The sequence below is a fragment of the Epinephelus moara genome, chromosome 21, assembly GCF_006386435.1.
Source record: "Epinephelus moara isolate mb chromosome 21, YSFRI_EMoa_1.0, whole genome shotgun sequence".
Taxonomy (NCBI): domain Eukaryota; kingdom Metazoa; phylum Chordata; class Actinopteri; order Perciformes; family Serranidae; genus Epinephelus; species Epinephelus moara.
In genome coordinates this window covers 15,496,237-15,513,562 of record NC_065526.1, presented here as the reverse complement: position 1 = coordinate 15,513,562, position 17,326 = coordinate 15,496,237, and the positions used below count along the sequence as shown (strand labels likewise).

Sequence of the window (17,326 nt, the reverse complement as noted above, 5' to 3'; positions counted from 1 at the left end):
CAGGGAAGTAATGAAAACCATCCATCCATCTCCTGACGTCAGTGACGCGAGGAGAGAAAAAGAGTTTGAATCTCTGGAAGCGTTCCCTGAAGTACGTCAACCTCTCTCCAAGTTTCAGTCTGTGTTGATTTACTTAATCAGCTCTGAGTTTCACTTTGTTTCGAAGAAGCTGAAAGTATTTATGTTGATGAAACTTTACTGCAATACACTACAAGACTTGAAAAAACTTTTAAAAGATGCAAGTCTGATGCCCTCTCACGTCTGTGAGTTTGTAGTCACACACTATGAGATATTCGCTATTTACAAGACTACAACTAGACTACATTTTGGATTCTGCCTCCTCAGCTCACTTCCAGCCTCCGTAGGTTAGCTGCACTATTTTATGAGAGGCAAACTGTTTCAGAAATTAAGATTTCTCACTAAAATAAGTGCTGGTTGGTGGATCGGATACACGCCGAATTAAACACAGACTCTTGTTTACTCCTCTTCTCCACCAGTTTCTCCTCCTTTTCCACAGTCCAAGAGAACCGACACTTCCTAACGTTCTCACCTCTTCAGAGTCTCCTCCATGTTTACTGTCTAACTGGTTTGCTGCTTCTTGTCGGCCCTGGAGAAAGTGCAGCTATTGGTTGTTTACAAAGGTTAACGTCACTGAACTTGACTATTGGCATGAACCAAGACTAAAAACTTTTTTTTTTTGTAGATTGTTTTTATTGGGTTTTGCAGTTTCTACAGAACATAACACAGGAACAGTTCCAGTATCATAGATCATAATTGTCATACAATGATACAGACATGCAAGCACAAAACTATAAAGGTTAAGGACAGGCTAGAAGTTATCAGAATGAATCACGCACACAACAACCTAATGCGTGGCTCGTAAAATGACAAAAGTTAAAAGGCAGCATTCGCTAAGTAAGCTTTTTAGGGTTCCCAAATCCTTGAGAACGGGTCACTTTTGCCCTCAAGAGAATATCTGATCTCTAAGCTTAATGACATCAATACTGTAGGTGTCTGACCCAGTGTCTAAATGGTGGTGTGTCAGGGGAGTTCCAGTTAAGCAGAATAACCCTTCTTGCGTTAAGTGTAGCGAGGGCTACTGCCCCACGCTGGGATCCAGACATTGGTGAGGGTTGGACTGAGTTTTATGACCTCCTTACAGTGCACACCAACTTAAGTCAAACTTATTTTATTCCAATATTGAGAAATATGTCTGTTGATGGTATAAAGCCAGCATGAACCAACTTGTTACACAACAGATTATCGCCCCCAGTAATACAAGAGAATATGCTGTAAAATGTTTTGTATTCGTGTCATGTTGTTGAGGCTTTAGCTCATAAGGATGTGTCATGTCTGTGTGTGCAGGAGACACCGGGGCAAACAGCGGCGAGGACATCCAGCTGACCACTACCATCACCCACGTTGATGGCCCCACTGAGCTCTACAAGATGACAGGCAAAGAGGCCCAGGAGTAGACGTCGCACTGTCACTAAGACTCCCCTCGACTACCTACTGCTCCAAACATCCCCTCCCTCGTATATGTAATCAAACAGGCTTTTCTCTTTACATCCATAAACAGTATGAACAGTCCACCTTGCAAGTAACCTACAGCCGCGTCCCCACCAAACACTGTTGGTATAATACTGTTAGAACTGGTACGTAACCCGTACGGACGTGTACTGTTTAGTTTCCACTGCAGATAGTTGTCTCAAATGTAGGCGGGGTTGTCGTTACTCACAGCTACATCTGGCTCTCAATGCAGAGGATCATCTGCACCTTTATCGTCACGGGAACAGGGTCGCACACCGACAGTTTTAGAACAAAAAGAACAGGCTGGAGTGTTCTTTGGTATCTGATCAGTGTGTTTGGTACCTCAGCAGAAGGGTAACAAAAAACCGGTACATAATGGATCTGTTTTATTGGTACCAGCTACAACTTTTGACATTGGAGGCGCAAAATGAATCACTCTAATGTGTAACGAATTGAAGTGAACCAGACTGCTCGGTGGAAACGAGGCTTATCAGTCCCACAGTTCCTGTCCTCTGTCAGCACCAGACCCTCAGCTGTGTGACTCGCTACGTGCCACCCTGTTTCCCCATTGTATCTCTAAAGGCTGAATATTATCAACACTCCTATCAGTCCATTTCATTTCACTGTGGATTTTTTTCTGACATTTCAAACTTAATGTAAACTATGTTGTGTATGTAAATGTTGCACAATGCTTTTGACGCCAAAAAGAAAGAGATTAGAGTGTAAAGAAAACTATTTCTTGGTGGTCAGAGGTTGTATTCGGCAGCCGTGCGGTTAAACTGAATCATTTGTAAAGACCGGAGCTCTAGGTGAAGATGGACAGAAGGATACACGGTTTAATTTTCTGCTTAATTACCTGTCATATTCTCAGTCACGGCCTCAGAGCCCGTCACAAACACCCATTCTTCCATAGAGAGTAGATCGTGTTTAGTACTGCTGTCAGTCTTTAAAGTGGTGGAGATCCTTTTTTTTTTATATCATTGGGGGAAATGTACAGACCACATAGCCACTTTGGGAAATGCATACTGTATGTTCATTATGTTACTATGTAGATATCTATTTTTTATAAAGTGCTTATTTTCAACTTCACAAAATATATGCATCAAGCTCTATCAATGTTTTTGAAGTTGACTGTAGCCGATTATACATGGTTCTTAGTTTGTTTTTGCTTTTTATGCTAATTTAAATAAAAAACTTTTACTTAATACCCCTTGTGTAATTGTCATGGTGTCATAGTGTTTGATCTGAGTGAGTTTTATATACAAATCTTTAGTTTTAGTTTCACTTGCCTGTAATTTAAAGAGATTAAACCAGGGGAGAGGAATATCATGTAAATATCTCTTTAAGGAATTCAGTGTGTCTTTACAGTGACAGTGACTTACAGCCCTTCATACCAAACTGGGTATACTAATCAAAAAATTGTTTTTGGTCAAATTCACAGTTAAAACACCTTGGCTGGAAGGCTTTGTGAAATAAAGGCTTGAATATGAACAGCGTGGGGAGAGTGCGCCTCTGTATGGCTCAGAGCAGAACACCCATCCTGCTCATCAGTAAAGCTCGTCACAAAGAGCCAGAGTGAGACAGGAAGTTGTGTTCTTTTCTTTTAAGATTTAAATACATTCTGAGTTAGGTTTAATTTGGGAGATAAACTAGCACAGGTGTATATTTCAGGGGGAGGGGGAGCAGGGAACATGTCCTGCCCAATATTTAGACCATGTACATTTGTCCTCCAATAAAAACATGAAAGTAGCAGAGGACATTTACTTCGATAAAATTAAAGACATTTACATCATAACTTTAGGCACAGAGGGCACACATTGGTGCTAAAAAGTCACCAGAATGCAGAAAATGTACTGTTTGATGCTCAAAATATACTGCCAGGTTGCTTTATCTGTAACAGTACATCCTTATTTATGTCAAGGGACTGTTCTTTATTTATCAGAGGACGTTCTTTGCACATCTAAGGACAGTTGGAAATTTAATAATCCAACAGTAATTTCTGTTTGTACAGTTTCTGGCTTTGATTAATGGTGTAATTTAGGCATTTTTAAAAAAGAAAACATGCCCATTTTAAACCACCCACAGGTTTGAAAGGTGTGTTTTCATTAAAAATTGGCGGTAAAATAAATACAAAATACAACCATTTAAATTCAGAATCCGAGTCAGAAATACTTTATTGATCCCTGAGGGGAAATTGTGATTCGTTACAGTCGCTCCAATGTAAAGAATGAAGAATTATAAGAGGTAAGTAAGTAAAATACAACTGAAAATGTACATTAAAATAAAAAAATATAATGTGCATTATGCTACAGTGTTTAACACATGTACTTAAGATATTAAAATATTAAAAATAAAATATATATCGTCACTGTGCTGAGGCTGTAAGTGTGAAATTAAACAATATATACATCAATAGAGGAAACAAGAATAGAATAAAAGTAAACATAAGAAATATGTACAGTTATGTGCATGATAAAGTCTTGGAATAATATGTATGTATTATATAATTGGATTACAATTTTATATGGCCATTTTATATGACAAATGTATATGCCCCCCTGAGCCAAAATAATAAACAAAAGGCCCTCTTCAGTACTTTGCACCACCTCTTCGTCCCTCATATGTAACGAACAGTCCCTAATGTGCTGTTAATCTACAAAGTAACTAGTAAACTAACCACAGCTTTCTTATAGGCTAAATGTAACATAAAATAGCATAAAAGTAGCATAAAATAGAAACACTCAAGTTAAGTATATGTAACGTTAGCTCAAAATTACTTTCAGTTTTCTAAACCCCAACTGAAGTTTTATTTTGAAAGGCTAAAGCGGAAGTAGTATATTAACGGCAGGTAGCTTGAACATCCGGCAGTGTTTCGGGTTGTTCCGCCTCCCGACTACATTCGGCTGTTCTCGTCGCGGAGCGTCCGAGTGGCGGAGGAAAAGGAAAGGAGCGGGGGGAGACTGGTCGTACTGGGAAGGAGAAAAAAAAGTAAACGAAATTAAACATTAACACCAACCGTCAGCGGGAAGTGAGAGCGGAGCGACTCGGCTGCTTTGAAGTCGGCGGTGAAGTCCATGTCGAGCTGGTCGTCCTCAGTGTGTGGTGTAAACACATTAGTGTAGTTGTGACATTGCGCCGTGAGCGACACAGCAGAGGGAAAGGTCTCCTCCCAGTCTGTTGACGGATACAGTTTGGCTTCAGTGGAAGGAGACACACGGCTAGACCTGCCTGCCTGTACATTGCCCCGGCCAGGTAAGATGTGTCCATACACTGTCACATTAACAGCCGACATTACTGCGCCTTTACCTGAAGCAACAGTTGGTCTCAGTCTGCTTTACTACCAGACATATTTACTGTCACTGCTGCCAGCTTTCACAGTCTTCATCCGTTTATGCAACACTTAGGTGGCACCACAGCGAATTATTACCAAACACTGTGTAATTTTCCTTATGTGTGACTCCTGTCAGCTCGCATAAACATGTCACTGACTGCTTCCTGATCATAGTATTCAACAGGTGATAGCTTGAGCTCAAGGTTTACTCAGCAGCTCAGTGCTGTCTGGGCCTTCTGCCCTGATTATTCCCCACAGGCCCACCTACTGTGTTTGCCACATAATGACTTATTCTGGACAGCAAAACACAGACTATTCCAGAGCAGAAAGGCACTTTTACACATATACAAAACAGCCACTTCCTTTACATTATGCAATAGGTAAAAGCTTGCAACATTGAAGTTCAAATGAACCAATTATATTATGAACCTGGTGTGATGGTTGAAGTGGGAGGCCCCCCACACAGGGAAGTGGCTGAGATGTTTACATGGAGCATCAACAGCTCTGTTGATGTCCCCATGGCCATTAGGAGGACAGAATACAGACCGGCCATTGATAAGGCCAACTCATTAGTACCCCATTCACCGCCATCAAAGCTTCCTCTCAACACCCATCAACATGAGTGGGCCGCACCACACACTGGAAGCTGAGGATCACACACTTCCTGCCTTCATGCCGGTGGTGGCAGGGGTTTGGTTTTGGTTTGACAGGCTTTTAGTTTTATTATGCGTGAACAGTCATATAACGGACATTAGTCAACAGGAAGTGCCTCTGAATTCAGCAAAACAGATATGAACATGTGTATGAACTAACTCTGTTGTCTTTCTTATGAAAACACCCACGAGTGCTTGCTGTGTTACTTATGTGACACATAAAGGTGTGTCTGTGTGCTCATGCAGTGGTGTCACAGGTAAAAGCAGGAATATGTTGTTGTTTCATGAGAAATGAAGATGCTGATGTCCATGAGCAGCTGCCTTCACTACTGCTGTCAGGTCTGGTCTTGAGCCTCAGAACAAACACTAACCCCCTGTATTAGCAAAATCTGTAAATTCACAAGAGTGTTTCATCTCCTGCGCTCGTATGAATGGACAGAACAATTCCTCAGATAATACTCACTGAGATGTGTGTTTAATGTGGTAAAAATGTGACCTCTGACATGAAAGAGTTTTTAAACTCTCTCTCTTCCAGCTTTGGTTGCGTGGGATGCATTTGTAGCTGAGTGAGGTTAGCCCGGATCGCTGGCAGGATTTCACGTGACGTGTGATGCATGTAAATTGATTAGTAACAGGAGGAGGGGGACAGGCGGTCAAGATGGGAACAGTGTCCTGCTTAAAGGGACAGTTCAGCCCAAAATCAAAAATACATATTTTTCCTCTCACCTGTAGTGGTGTTTATTAATGTAGATTGTTTTGGTGTGGGTTGCAGAATGTTGGAGATATCAGCTGTAGAGATGTCTGCCTTCTCTCCAATATAATGGCACTAGATGGCACTCAGCTTGTGGTGCTCAAAGTGCCAAAAAAATACATTTGAAAAACTCAACAGTAATGTCTCTTTCCAGAAATCATGACCTGGTTACTCAAGATAATCCACAGACCTTGTTGTGAGCAGTTTCATATAGAAACTAGAGATGTCAGTTTTGTTAATTTTGCTTTCGATAGGTCGACGCCCATTAACTGGTCATGAACCACTTAATTTTTAAGAAGATAAAACAAAACAAAACAATGTTGTCTAGCACTCCATTGCCTCAGTAAGCTTTAGCGCTGCATTTCAAAGCTCTATGCATTTAGAGGTGGTGAATTTTTACTGTTGTGCAATGCGTTAACTTGTGGAAACATAGTGCCCACTGCCCAGCCTTTAGTCTTTATTGTTTCATCTGCTTTGCATTGCATACCACCCAGTTCGGTTGGGAGCTAAAGTAGCTAGCTAGTGGTGTTGCTCCTTCGACGCCTTGCTTGTGGCAGAATGTATTGCTGCAGAAACATTATGCCCACCCTCTGGTTTCCCCCCAGATCACCCTGATGAATAAGCTGATTCATTTTGGTTGCAAAACCCTTAAAGCATCATTAAGTATGCTAGCACCACTGCTAACCACTGTTAACAGTTGTAACAGTGCTAACAGTGATAACATAGTCAACAATGCTAAAGGGGTTTTACAGCTCAAAATTGAGCTGCTCACTCACCAAGGTGACCTGGGAGGAGACCGGAGAGTGGGCACAATGTTTCCACAGCAACGCTGTTTGGTCAGGATAGCGTTACTAGAGGTAATTGCTGAATGAGTGGCGAAACTAGCGAGCTAGCTCCCACTAGATCTGAGTGCAGTAATCTCAAGAGTAGCAAATTTAACCTACAGACCAACATGTGTAAATGGTCAAAAATATTCTCAGCAGTTAACCATTGAATTCCCTAGTAGGAACTACTTTCTTACTACCAAGCTACACCCACCAACCGTATCACCCCGCAGAAGTAGGTGTGCATCTACTCATGGACAAGAGGCTTGTGCTCATGACAGTGCGAGAATTAAACATTAAAAGGTAGCAATACGGAGCTATAGCAGACTGTTGACTTTCTAAACACCTCCTGCGCTGTTAGATCAGGATCGCCACATAGTTTTGAAAATGAAAACAGAGGTTTTGTCCAGTTGGATTCAAACACATTTCTTATTATCTCCATATTGCTCTGTTAGCTACAAAACACACAAATGGTGAAATGTGGTTTCATGACTGGTGTGGTTAGCTGGTCGCCCAAAGTGTCGTTAGATTGGATGAAGTTTTGTAAATGTCCCCTGAGGGCAGGATGACTCAGTCAGCATTGTTTCAATATTTGAAACTGTTTTAGCTGGTTTTACAGGAAGAGAAACGACTTCACACCAAGATTATGGTGTAGAAATACCTTGATACAGATCTTTAAAAAAACAAACATATTTGGCATATAACAAAAATAATAACAAATGATTTACACAGAGACACAGAATTGACTTTGGGAACATTTATGTTTCATTTTATGTGAACTTTGACGGCGTCCTCTTTGGCTGAGCTGTAACGTTAGCTAGCTCAGTGGTGCTAGGTGAGCTAGCAGTAGATGCACACTTCCTTCTGTGCAGTGATACAGTTGGCGAGTGTAGTTAGTTCAGTAGAAAGAAAATAGTTCCTACCTTTAACAGCTCACAACAAGGTCTGTGGATTATCTTGAGTAACCAGGTCATGATTTCTGGAAAGAGACATTGCTGTTGAGTTTTTTAAATGTATTTTTTGGCACCACAAGCTGAGTGCCATCTAGTTCCATTATATTTGAGAGAAGGCAGACATCTCTACAGCTGATATCTGCAACACTTTGCATCTCACATAAAAACGATCTCGACTGATAAGCACTATAGGCAAGAGGAAAAATATGTGTTTTTGATTTGGGGGCAAACTGTGCCTTTAATACAATAAACAGAAGAAGACAGGGTTAGGGGATTCCCTGTACAGTGAGAGTCTGAGTGTAGGATGGATTTTTAATCTCCTTTCCTTATGGCTCCATACGAGTTTAACTTGTTGAACAATGGATGATCTGTTGGGATCATGTGGGAAGCGGCGCACACAGCCGTAACCAATGCTGTAATATCTTATCGGCTAACAGGCTGCTCTGGAAGCAGCGTGCATCTCCTCTGACACAGAATGTCGCCCGACTCGATCGGCAGCTCTGCCGGCGACTTCTTGACAAACAGCCAGTTTGGTGCAGGAGGAAGACGCAGCGGTAGCCACAGTCAGCCAGGATCTGTTTCCTCATAGTGCTGCCTGTGGATTCCCCGCAGCTCTTTCATTGTACACAGTTTGTTGAAGTAGGAGTTGGTGTGTGTGTGTTTGTGCCTGTGCGTGCTTGCTTCAGTGTCTTTTGAGTGAACTCACTACTTCCTTTCTGGGCAGAGTGGTTCACATAGTTTCTCGAAATGTGAACACACACACAGGGCTGAAGTTTCTAAAAGTATACCTTCTAAAGTACATGTTTCTGCCCCATCAAAGAGCACTTCTACTCTCTTCTGACCCTCACAGTGATATTTTAACTACAGTCTCATAGAAGCACTGATATTTCTGTCATGTACATCACTGCTGGGTAACGTTTTAATCTGTGTAGAGCTGGAACAATTATTCAATTAATCACTTTAGTTGATTAACAGCTATTTTGATCAATCACTGTAGTTTTAATAAAGCAAAAATCCCAACATTTGCTGGTTAAATGAGATGATTTCATGCTTTTTTTTGTCATATATTAACTGAATATCTTAGGACTGTTGTTTGGAAGCCATTTCAAGACGTGATGTTGTGCTCTGAGAAAGTATAACATGCATTTTTTCACTTTTTTCTAACATTTTATTCATAAATACATTCATTTAGAAAGAGTAACAAATGATTGCAGTCCTAAAATTAATTCCTGAGATAGATGTCAGTGCCAGTGTTTTCCTCAGAATGTTGTTTATTAAGTTTAGTAATTATTAGACGTGTTTAGAGCTGAAATGATTAGTTATATAATCAATTAGTTAATTAGAAAGAAATGAATTCCTAACAATTTTATCGTCAGCGAATATTTTTGGTATTCCTAAAAGCAATAATGCCAAATATCCTTTCATTCCAGGTTCTCAAATGTGAATATTTTTAGCCTCTCTCTGTTTTATTATTCATTGTAAACTGAGTATCTTTAATTTTAGATTGTTGGTCGCTCGAAACAGGACATTTAAAGACGTCACCGTGGACTTTGTGATAGACATTTTTAGACAGACTGCCCTAAACATGTTTTTTTGTTCATTAAACTAAAGATTAAGTTCTCAAATGTTAGGTATTATCCAAACCCAAGCAGACATGCAACAGCTTTGTCACTGGAGGTCTATGATTCAGAGTGATTCAGGCTGACTGCACACAGTTCTCAACATGGAGCTAGCTGAGTCAGTGCTAACAGAGCAAGCAGTGTTAACTGGGGGCAAAGTTGAATGAGAGGGCTATGCTTCCATGACAAGGACGTCTCAATATCAGTGGTGCAGAGAGGTGGTGATTAGCTAGCCAGTGGGATACACACACGGGACTTACATGCATGCGCAGCCGGACTGTCTACCTTTAAGCACAAAAAGAGAAGCCCGGATTACAACACACAGCGTTTGCGTGACTTAATTCTTTGCTCAGGACGCCATCACTCCACTGCATCTTTGCATAGTAAATATTGGTTTGCTGCTATACTGAATGGGAATCTACATCATGCTGTGTGAGACATGGGAGCCATCTTCTTTAACCAAAGTGTACACACTCAATCCAATAACAAGATAGTTCTCTGTTGTTCATCATGACTAGTTTGTCCAAATACCGTTACTTGACCACTGCAGCAGGCACAGGCAGCAGAGCAGGGTCCTCACAATATTTAAGAAAGCGTTAACTTCACAGTCTTTATATTAATGCTCCAATGTTTCATACAGAGACTTTAAATTCCTACATGTTTGTTGTTTGAGTAACTAGGGGTGGGGAAAAATCAACACAGCGTAGCATCACAATATATTTGTGTGGAGATATCGTATCGACACACCATTTTATTTTTATAAATTCTGAATATTACAAGTACAAATTAAACTTTATAATAAAATCAATGACTTTTAAGTTCGCTAGATAAATTTAGCTGCAATAAAAATCATCTAAGTGAGATGGACAGACTGAAAACTTTTTATTTTATTGGATATAGCAGATGTTGATAATGTTTATCTTTTGGGACACAATTTATGGATAAAAAAAGGTAATTTATTGCAATGTATTTTATCGCATTACTCAGCATATCGCACATTTTTAATATTGTAATAATATTGTATCGTGACTTAAGCATCGTGATAATCGAAAGGCCTCTTGTGATTCCCACCCTTAACTGCAGTAAACTAGATAAAAAATTCAGATATTAAATGCACACTTTTGGAACTTGACAGTGGGTTCAGCAATATGACGATATACTGTGAAGCAATATAGGTTTTTTAACTGTTAGAGATTATACCAAACTGTTACAGTGGTTACTGTCCATTTAACATCTGTGGTTGTATTGGTTGTTTTATTTCGGTTACATACATCTGGAGAAACAAAGAGTATTTCACACAAATTTTCTCACAGTTAAAAACCAAAAAAGGAATAGGCTGAAGCCCCAGGCTTATTTTTGCCTGTCTAATATTAACCAAAGTATAACCCAGAATATCAACTATACTAAATAATAATAATAATAATTAAAAAAATAAAATTAAATACATATATACTCTAAATTACAATCCACAATTATTTTACATTTTAACCATTTTACATTTTAAGGCTTAAGGAGCAACACAGTTTCAAATCAGCACTGAGTCTGTTCGTAGTTTGACTCCCAAAACTGAAACACATCTGTATTTTACATTGGCTCTCACTTTACATGTTTCATAAAAAAACAATCCTCTTAAATTATAATTTCCTTCTCTTAATTTAATTTAATTTAATTTAATTTAATTTTATTTTATTTTATTTTATTTTATTCTGTGTAATTTTATGTAATTTTAGTTTATGTACTTTAATATAATTAAATTTGATTCAATTAAAATTAATTAAATTTATTTTATTTTATTTTATTTTTATTTTTATTGTCTTTTATTTTATTCAATTTTCTTTTATTTTATTTTCAATGTTTTTAAACACTTGATGTCTAGAAATTTTAAGGTTTAGGATGCTATAAACAGTTGATAAGTAAATTCCCAAAAACCTGCTTTATGTATTATTCTGAGGGCTCTTTTCTGAAGTTGAATTATAGGATCTTTATTTGTTTTGTATGCATTTCCCCAAATTTCAGCACAGTAGGAAATGTTTGCATTACAAGTGATCACCACAATACATACAAACATTTCTTATTTAACAACTCCCATGTCTTATAAAGAACAACCCTATTTACAAAGTCTTAACTTTGCTGGGTTAGTCTAAAACAGACATTATTATTACTATGGATAAACATAACTACACACCTCTGTAGCTCAGAGTTGTTGGAGTGTGTGTTTGTGGTGTGTGTGTTTGTGTGTGTGTGTGTCTGTGCATGCTCTGCATTGTGTTTGCTGGTAGTCACAAGGCCTGGCCTACAGCGGTTTACTTGAATTCCACCCTACCCGGGAGCAGATGTACTGAGAGGAGTGGTGGTGGTGACACTGCGGATATACAGTCACACCCATCTGTTGGTTTGGCAGCAGAATTACTTGCTTTCATGAAATACCAAGCGTTACAGGGTCCTTTTTTATTGGCTTTAAAATAGACCCTCTCAGTTACATTTGCACTCTGAAGCTGGAACATTCTCAAACACATTGTTTTATTTTTTAATCTGACTAATGAGAAACTGACGAGAGTGAAACGTTAGAGCACAAAGGTGACGAGAGATGGTTTGTCACTGCAGGCTTCAGGAAGTGGGGCGCTGCTAGTGCTCAGCTGCTAATCAGATTGACATCAAACTCACATGTACCCAAAGCCAAGCAGGAAGTGTTGTCACAGCAACCATCTCAGATAGGTAAGCAAGGTAGTGTATCAGGCCTAATTTCTACTCATTCCTGTAAATGTGTCAGGAGGTTTTGATTGTGATTCATAAGCGTGGCTCTCCGTGTGTCTCTGCCTCCCCTCGGCCTTTATGCTGAAGCTTCTGTAGTCGTGTTTGACAGTCTGAGCGGAGGAGACAGTTGACAGACAGAAAGTTAGAACCGGCGTCTCCACCCAAACAAGGAGCACTTAATCCACCGAGGAATGCTTTATTACCACAACTTCCTCCTTACAGCACCAGAGCTCACCTTAAAGGTCCTGTAACATTTAGCCTTCATGGTTTCAGTCTCAAATCAGTCAACTGTGGATCAGGGGAATTTGATCTTTGATACCATGGGGAAAAGGTGACATTTATGCTTTTTTTCCCCTGAGAAGAGAAATACAACAAGACTATGACATGATGACAGCAACTTTTCTTTTCGTGCTTAGTAGCAGAGAACAGCAGAAATACTGTGATAAACAAAAACAATAAAAAGAAAGTGCAGCTGGTACCAGTTTATCAATACTGTGGAAAATGAGTATTGAAACCATCAACATTTTTGATGACACTACTGTGGGTGAGGATAGAAATAATAAAATAAGTTTACTTTGGTTTCAGGCGTGTGTGATGATCTGAAGCCCAGTCCTCACAAGGAAACAACTTGGGCTGCTGCAACAATTACTTTATTACTTTATAGTCATTAGTTATTACTTTATAGTTGATTACTAATCTCTCCTTTTTTGATTGGCTAAAATGTACATATTTAAAGTAGCTTTTGTCAAAACAATAATAATAATAATAATTATGATGAATTTTATTAATGGGCACCTTACAGAGCACTCACGGTCACTTTACAAGATCCACAGATCATAAATGATAATAATAATGATAATAATGATAATCATAATAATCATAATAATAATGCTCTGAAAGGTGCCCATGAATTAAATGGGTTATTATTATTTGTAATTTTTAGAGCTAATAATAACAATAACAATCATAATCATCATCATCATCATCATCATCATCATTATTATTATTATTATTATTATTATTATTCATTTGAAACTTTTTTATTATAATTTATGAATTATTTATTATTTATAATAATTATAATAATGATAATACTAATGCTCTGAGAGGTACCGATAAATAAATGTGTTATTATTATTATCATTATTATTATTATAAAAGGAACTACGTTTTTAGAACTAAAAGGATTAATAATAATATCAATAATAATGCTCTGAAAGGTGCCCATAAATAAAATGTGTTGTTATTATTACTATTATCATCATTATTATTATTATTTATAAAAGGAACTACATTTTTAGAACTAAAAGCAATAATAATAAAAATGATGATAACAATAATAATAATAATAATAATAACAATATATAAGAATAAGAATAATTATAATAATGAGCCCTCGGTCACTTAACAAGACACAGTTAAAAAACAAACAGCAGTATATCCGTAGATCACAAAGCCAAACAATTCCGTAATATTCAAAAGTTGATTGAATGACGAGAAAAAAAATCATAATTATAAATATTGGGTATAAAGTTTGATTTATTTATTTGGAATATTTAAAAAAAATGAAATAGAACAGAGTATATTGTAGAAAAAAATCCTAGAAAACAGACAAACAATAAATCCTGAACAGACTTACAATGAGAAACATAAATTAACATTTCATGTCCGAAAACAAGTAGGAAGAATCAACATGATTGTCTAGCCTTGCACCCAATCCCAAACTATACTAATTAATCACATTGATCAACCACACATTTACACCACTGCACTTCTTAATACCTGATTACCCCGTGTATAAAACAAATACGAAAGTACGAACTGAGAATACTGACAACAGTCTCACCCTGAGTGTCCTTTACATTCCCTCTAATCATGTCTGTACCTTGTGAAAATACTTTCTTCGTACTTCTTTTTAAACTCTCTGATATCTTTACTTTGATTTCTCCACCCAGTGCGTTCTGCAAACCCCCCACCCTACACATACTTTCATAAAGTCATCACCAGAGCAGGTCACCATATGTGTGTCACCATTAAATCAGACTTGCTTGAAAAGGTGTGTTTTCAGACATGTTTTTAAAGGAGCAAGAACATTTAAAAGACGATGATGTCCATCATTGTGATGTGAAACCAGTTCATCGGGGGTGAATAGGTTATCTTTGAGGTTATCTGTTCCACTGGAAAGAGCTGATAAATCAATATTCTTCGTGATAAGTAAAGGAATAGAACCTAGCAGCCTTGTGTGTATTCCACTATCAATATTATAAAAGAAAGAAAAGCAGTAAATCCTCATAGTTTAGAAGCTGCAATCAACAAATGTTTGACAGTTTAGTTTGATTAATGTTTTTTGACTTATTGATTGATTGACTGATTGTTTCAGGTCAACAAACAGTCAGACTCTCTTGGACTGTTAGGAATGCACCGATATCAGGCCGATACTAGGGTTGCAACGGTATGAGATTTTCACGGTTCGATAACCGTCTCAGAAAGTGTTGCGGTTTTACGGTATTACAGAATTTATATTATCATCAGTCAGAATAACCCTTAAAGGAATGAAAATGGAGGGGTTATTCTTGGCTGAACAAACATTTTATTAAAACTTGAAACCATTTTGTTAATGGAGGTATGTGTAAAAAGTCTCCCCATAGAAAATAACTATGAAATAGATAAACGAGAAATTCTCCCTCCAGTTGCATTTTTCTTTTTCAATAGCGTAGATAAGCAAATGTACACTGTCAACTTTTATATCATGGTATACCATGAAAGCCGTATATCGCTGCAACCCTAGCTGATACTGACTCATTTAGCTGGAACTGGCAGTGTTGACAGTGGTGCTGATCTACATCTGAGCACACACCCAAATTTTAATTTTATTTTTACCGCATTTAAATGGCTTATGCTTGAATTGCAATGGATTCACAGTTAATTTAAATTTTTTAAATTTAATTTAATTTAATTTATTTTATTTCATTTTATATCTTTTTTTTTTTTTTAAATTTAATTTAATTTAATTTAATTTAATTTAATTTTATTTTATTTTATTTTATTTTATTTTATTTTACCAAGTTGCTGGTACATGATAAATTTATGTCTATGTATTTATCTGTTCTATTTTGTTTTACAAAGTTCGGAAAGAGATGTTCACGTGAAGCCTGATGTTGCTGTACACATTAAAGAGTGATCCGATTCACTTTTAATTCAATTATTAATAGGTAAATAAATAAATACAATTTTAATAATTAATAAAACACTGGTATCAGATCAGTACCCAGAGCCCGGGTATCGGTATCAGGAATAAAAAAGACAGATTGGTTCATCCCTATCATCATTCACGTGCTGATTGGAGGCTTTCTGGTTCAAACAAAGTTTTTTCTTAATGAGGTAAAATTTAAATTAAATTGTATTTATAAAGCCCAGTATCACAAATCACAATTTGCTTCAGAAAGCTTTACAGCATCTTTTTAAAACAACAAACACTTATTTTCCCAATATCAGTTGTGGTGCGTTCACTGGCTTTTGGGTAAAAAAAAAAAAAAAAAAAAAGATCTTCAAGCAATAACTCATGACAGACCGTGGTATGTTGTGACTTGCCGTCACCTACAGCAGCAAGCATTGAGGGCCTGTGACGGCATGTTATGAGTTAAAACAGAAGGCCAGAATGTCTCTCTGGAGGAAACAAAGCTTTTGGAGGAATCTTCTTAGCATGTATGCTAACATGTTTAAAGCTGCATGCATCTTACATGTGCATAACAACAGGTTATGGTGGGAATGAGCAACAGCGCCATCTTGAGTCTGTCTTCCTCTTTGTAGTTGTAATAGCTGAATATCCTTTAAGTTGTTTTAGATTGAGTTTTGGTCTCAGCTGTGGAGCGATACTGATCTGTGTACACACATTATTATTATTTATTATGCATCCTAGCTATTTTTTTAATACCATGACAATCAGAATACTGCATAAATTAACTGAACTTAACACATGAATAAAATGAGTGTAGCAGTGTCGTCACAAAACATAGTATCAGTGTAAAGAGCCCCTTGTGTTGCAGAATAATACCAAAACAAACTACAGACTTTATTGGAGGCCTCAGTGTGCAGCCAGCTCTGGACATTGGCTGTTCATCCTCCACTCTGATTGGACAGCAGATAAGATAGGTGTGTGTAGAGTGTAAACTGTGTCCAAGGTTGAAGTTCCTCATTGACACTGATCTGAGGTTAGATTTGCAACTGTCCCTCAAACTGTCAAGGTTAGTAAATGAGCTGAGAAGCTGAGTGCTCGTCAGAGAACTCACAGGCGGGAGTGTTGGCAGCAGATGTGTTGGTATGTTAGATAATATCATATATGATGTAATATTTCACACAAATGTAAACAAAAGTTTTTCTCTATCAACAACAGTCTAAACCCAAGATTGAATCAGTCGACATTAGTAATGTTTGTCCTATATTTTCAATTCACAAGTAAAACATGACCATTTTGCAACCTGTGCTGAAAAGATGAGCTGATTGATTAAATAGTCGTCCGACAGAAAATTAATCAACAACTTTTATAATCAATAAATTGTCCTTTTTCAGGCAAAATGCTAAACTTTGCTGGCTCCAACTTCTGACATGTCAGGATTTGCTTTTCTCCATGAGCGTTTTTCACAGCAGATATTTTGACTTGTCTCAGCAGGAGATAATATTGATAATATTACTAATATTAACATTTAATTGCTTTTTTCGAACATAAACAGTGTCACAGAGTGTTAATAAATCAAATATTGTAAAATTTAGTATTATTTATTATCATTATTGTATTTACTTTTGTATTATTATTACTAAATTAGTAGCCCAGGCTATTATTTGTGTAAATCACTGAAATTAACAGGCCTTTATTTGGGACAGCGTAAGAAATCAGGATTTGTCGCACACGAT

The 17,326-nt window shown here is 37.5% G+C and overlaps 2 protein-coding genes across 5 annotated transcripts in view; both read left to right on the top strand.

Annotated features, from left to right (window-relative positions):
- Positions 1 to 2,735, top strand: part of wls (Wnt ligand secretion mediator) — a 31,807-nt gene extending 29,072 nt beyond the window's left edge. For all 4 annotated transcript variants that reach the window (XM_050074699.1, XM_050074701.1, XM_050074698.1 and 1 more), the window contains one exon: positions 1,366 to 2,735. In XM_050074699.1, the coding sequence (XP_049930656.1) occupies positions 1,366 to 1,475 (110 nt within the window). In that variant the 3' untranslated portion in view covers positions 1,476 to 2,735. The remainder of the gene's footprint in view (positions 1 to 1,365) is intronic.
- Positions 2,736 to 4,424: 1,689 nt separating this feature from the next.
- gng12a (guanine nucleotide binding protein (G protein), gamma 12a) overlaps positions 4,425 to 17,326 on the top strand; it is a 49,317-nt gene continuing 36,415 nt past the window's right edge. The window contains exon 1 of the mRNA XM_050074718.1: positions 4,425 to 4,782. The gene's annotated coding sequence lies outside the window, so the exon portion shown is untranslated. The remainder of the gene's footprint in view (positions 4,783 to 17,326) is intronic.